A 5,031-nucleotide genomic window follows, 5' to 3' on the forward strand; every position below is an offset into this window, starting at 1 on the left:
GCACATATGAGCCTCCAGAAACATCAATTATTTCATGATTTTTAGGTATTTTCATCAAAGTTCTCACATTTTTGGGGACATCTAATCCTTCACTTTGTAATATTTGAAGTAAACTATTACAAAAATTGTGTGAAACTTTATATTTTACTATTAATAACCGTAATTTATCACTTAAACTGACATTTTTAGATGCATTATTTTCTACTAACAATGGTATGTCATTAGTTGTTTGGAATTTACTAGAAGTATCAATACAAGGGATACAATTATTTGAATCATGTAGTTCATTCAACATATTAGAACATTCAACTGCAGGAATCATAATATCACTATCTGATATTGATAATTGTGGTATAACACTTTTAACACTACTCATTGCATCATAATTACTACTCACAATTGGTACAATATTCATTCTGCTCAAATTTGCTCTTGGTGCTGAAATAACAAACTTGTCTTGTTCTGCTTTTAATAATTGTTGAAAATATTTTAATGATAAGGCTGATATATCTTTCCTTTTCTTTATTTTACAATCATAAAATCAAACAAACAAATACAATTTCATAAGATAAATAAGTGGTTTTTTTATTGAAAATCTATGCACATGTATTAGTATAAATATTTATAATATAATAAATTTAATACATTAGTTACCTAATGTATAATTTTAAATGATTTTGGGTTAATACATTTATTTAAAATTTTATAATACTATACTAAAGGCCATATTTTTTCATAAATATCTGCATAAATAAATATAAGTGAATCATTTGATACATTTGATTCTACTCAATCTAGTATTTCCATGCCTTAACCAATTAGCAACCACACTTTCGTACTCAGAATCTGTAATTACATGTTTCGAATTTTGTTTAGTTATTTTTATTAAAATAAAGTTTGCACATATTATATAAAAATTGTAATTTGCATGAGCATGATATAAATTGTACATATAAATGGATATGATGGAAAATTATTTACTTTTAACCAGCTTAATTATTTCTGAAGAGCCTAAAGCCACCAATATATTTTTTCCACGACCAGTAAAAGTAGCAATTACAGCAAATTCATCATTGAATAATTTTTGTAAGACTCTCGTTATGTTGTTTTTAGTGCCACAACCACCAATACTTCCAATAAATGATTCCTATAAGATTTGAAAAAATATTACGAGATACAAAATAAGAATTTGAGACTTAAAAAAATATATATGCGCTAAGTACCAGCATAGAAATAAAATCAGGCTCATTGATAATTTTATTTTCAATTGATAAAAATTCTTCTTTGTTTCTGATTGGAAATAGCGATATAAAACTTGAATCAATGTAGTTATTGTTGGTTGTTGTAGAGTTCCAATTATTTTTAGAATTAAGTTCTAAGACTTCAACTTTTGATAATAAGCGCTTCAACAAAAATTTATTAGATATTAGCTCTTTTTGAATTTGAATTAATGTGTCACTGACCATCTGATTTGTACTTATATTATTATCTGCACAAAAATAACACATTTCAGCAAATTAATATTTAAAAATATGAAGTGATGTTATAAATGAGTCAAAGTAAACAATTCAAAAAAAGAAAATTATATTGATTTTTACCAATAATGCATGTCGTACTGGGAATTGTTTGAAGATGAGGGAACATAAGGTTCATATACTGGTTCAAAATAATGTGGGGTTGGTAGTGGAGAAATCAGCTGTTAACAATAAAACAAATTAGTCTATTATTTCTAAACATTTCTGCTAACTTTACAAATTAAAAAAATCAAAAAACTAAATAAGATCATTTAGCAAAATCACAAAATCTATCAGATATTTGACTAAAAAACAGGTTGGCATGTATTATAACCAAATGTGTAATTTATATTATGCATAAAAGACATTACGTATTATTCATCTATATTTTATGCATCATCATATTTAGTATAAATATTAAATATTGTAATTGTCATATTGTTATAACTGTTACATTATTATGCAAGTTGACTATGATTTTTTTTTTTTTTATATGATTTGAATGATTTTATTACTTTAATTATTTCATTTATATAGTTAAAAATTCTTAATTGGATAGGATAATTTAAATTTTAAATGTGTAAAAGTTAAAAACATGATGCAAGTATTACAAACTAAATTATTTATTTATTTAAAACATAACATGTAATAAACATGAAAATATTCTATATTCAAATTTGAATATCCTTTATTAAAACGTTTAGTTACAAAATGATTAGCAAAATTTAATAATAAATTATATTATTGTTAGAAACAATTACATTAGCAATATAATATTTTTACTAAATAATGATCCAATTTACAATAAAAATTATTTTTCACATCCTATGAAAGTATATAAATTAAAAACTATGGTTATAAATAAATTAAGTAAAAATGAAATAACAATTTATGTGATTTAGTTGTTAAAAATAAAATAAAACATTATTAAGTACCTGGTTGTATCTGTTTGGTGAATATGTATGGTCCTTATTAGAGCCAGAAGGTAATGTAGTTAATTCATTTGGATTGGCTGATAAAATAGGAATTTTTAGTTGATGATTAGCTGTAATATTTACATGCAACTCTGTGAATTTTTTTTTAGATACATCTGTTTTCGGAAGTGAGTTACTATTGATAGGCATTATAGAGAAGCTACTATATATTAATAACAAAAAAAAAAAAAAAAACATAATGATAGGTAGGTACCTATATAAAAATATTCATTAAATCAGGTTTTTATAGAGGTTTTCATTAGAGTACTCAAAAACGCAATAAATAAATATAATACAAAAATAAGATAATTCTAAAAAATCTTATACATGATAATATGTAAATCAAAATACCTTCAATGTCGCTTTCATCTGAATATGAATTTGAAAGACGTTTCTTTTTTTTGGGAGTGGCTTCTTCACTTTCAGCAGCAGAGGTCTCCAATTCTACTTGCGAATGCCATGCCTGCTTAAAATTTGCTAAAATATAAGTAATCATACATTAAAATTAGACTATAGTTATTTATATTAATACAAATTAATTACCATATATTTTATTATTAATTTTTATTTTGTACAATGACCATGTTTCGTCTGGATTATCAGCTTTTAACAATTCACTACTAGTCACCTTGAATGGTGGCCATCTGCAGTATTGAATTGATGATAAGTTATACTCTGTTAAAGTTATCTGATTTAAGTCTAAGCCCAGCCAATTAACAGGTACAATACTAAAATCTTTTGCATCAGTGAAAACAACAACTACCCATCGCTTTGAGGGTCGACCCTAGGTATAAAAAAATCAAAAAATTAATTTAATACATTGTAAGTACATACTCAATATATGTACCTGTTAAATTAAGTACTAGGTGTTGGTATTATAATATAGATTACCCACATACACTAGTTAGGGTTGGAATATTATTACACATCAGTGAATAAAATGTTATACATATGAATACAATGTACTGAAACAATATAGGGAGCTAGGTAAAATAATATTATTTTTATTTAAGTAACTTGATAAGTTTAAAATCTTTACAAATAATGAAATAAATGATTTACCTCGTGATTTAGGTATTTTGATAAATGCCTATCAATAAAATTATTTATTCTAATAAAATGGTAGATATTTAATTGCATATTAAAATTGTAATTTTAATGAAGTAACTCATATTAAAAAAAAAGTACAGGATACAGGAGTTATAAAATTATATTTCAATTGCAGAATAAGATAGGTAGTATTATAGGAAAATAAATGACATAGGTACCTACCTAAGATTATTGTCTCGGTTTTAATCATTTTTTATGCCAAAGAGTACATTTTAGGAGAATATTTTCATTAAACAGGTAAATGAAAAGTGGTTACCACATAAAATAATAATAATCTTATGAAATATAAATAAGTATAATGTATTGTTATAACTGTAAAAACTTACCTTACGACTTGTAGATATCGTAGACATTAGGTACATCAAATACCTAATACTTTTTTTTAAGTATACAGGAAAAACTATACAAAATTTAACATTTAATGAACACTAATAAACAGAATAATACTTTAAAGTTTAATAAAACACCAAAAAAAAAAAAAAATAATAACCAGTCAAAATTGTTCGCGTGGTGTCAAGGTAAACTGTCGAGTATTCGAGTCAATGATACGCGGCGCGGCGGTCAATACCAGTGGAAAATAATTATTTGTTTATTAATAAACATTGCAGCAGTTTACGATAACAAAATCAAACAAAAAACCCAAACTTACGATTAGATATTTAATATCAAATGGCTATTTATATACAACTAGTATATTATTATGATAAAATATATATAGATAGTTATTATATTAGAACATTTATATATAAATGAATAATAATAAATAATAAATTTATATATAAATAATATATATATATATCTATAGGTATACATTATACATCCAATTAAAACAGCTCTGAAACGTCCTATCAATATTTCAACGAGATGTTAATGAAAGTTAGATTTTATAATGTTACAAGGATGTCACAAATCTATAATAAAGTAACAATTACAAAATGACATCCTCGAAATATTATATTAACATTGCAATGTGATGTTCCGTATGAAACAAAAACATACATCCCAGAGATAAGGCGATATAAGGCGATCAACGTTACCACGGCGTACAATGCGACGGACATGATGGCGACGGCGTTGGACGGTCGAGCACAACACACGGCCCGGGGCAAGTAAATCTATGGGCCGCGCGCAAAAGCCGGCGTGTATTTGTTGTTGTGAATCGTATTCAGATATAGTGTTTTGGCGATTCGTATAAGCAACACATCCGGAAACCCAATTAGGCCAATTAGCCGCCGGTTATCGCTGTACCCCACCTAACGACGACTTATCAATAAATATATGCTTATTATATATACATACGTTTTGTGCCATCGTGATGATTACGTTTATCCTGTGGCATTCTGTGATTCTGGTTAGGGCACTCCCTCCAGGGTCGCACGTAATACCCAGGCGTTTACCCTAGAAAAAATACTTCAAAGTAATTCAATCACCGC

The 5,031-nt window shown here is 26.3% G+C and overlaps 1 protein-coding gene across 1 annotated transcript; it reads right to left on the reverse strand.

Annotated features, from left to right (window-relative positions):
- Positions 1-700: 700 nt before the first annotated feature.
- LOC112679892 lies at positions 701-4,847 on the reverse strand. Its single transcript, XM_025549826.1, has 9 exons — positions 4,598-4,847; positions 3,925-3,998; positions 3,032-3,272; positions 2,840-2,965; positions 2,450-2,559; positions 1,600-1,696; positions 1,224-1,489; positions 982-1,147; positions 701-846 (listed from the first exon to the last, which is right to left on the reverse strand). Exons 2-9 carry the CDS (start codon positions 3,958-3,960, stop codon positions 767-769), a joined length of 1,122 nt encoding a protein of 373 aa, XP_025405611.1. The 5' UTR covers positions 3,961-3,998; positions 4,598-4,847; the 3' UTR covers positions 701-766.
- Between the last annotated feature and the right edge of the window lie 184 nt (positions 4,848-5,031).

The sequence above is a fragment of the Sipha flava genome, unplaced genomic scaffold, assembly GCF_003268045.1.
Source record: "Sipha flava isolate LNK unplaced genomic scaffold, YSA_version1 17077_pilon_pilon, whole genome shotgun sequence".
Classification (NCBI taxonomy): domain Eukaryota; kingdom Metazoa; phylum Arthropoda; class Insecta; order Hemiptera; family Aphididae; genus Sipha; species Sipha flava.

Coding starts and splice junctions, on each gene's coding strand:
- LOC112679892 (XM_025549826.1), bottom strand. CDS start 3,960: ATGTACCTAATGTCTACGATATCTACAAGTCGTAAG. Junction 3,273..3,924: donor CGATATCTACAAGTCGTAAG/GTAAGTTTTTAC, acceptor TTTTATACCTAG/GGTCGACCCTCAAAGCGATG. Junction 1,697..2,449: donor CACCAAACAGATACAACCAG/GTACTTAATAAT, acceptor TATTGTTAACAG/CTGATTTCTCCACTACCAAC.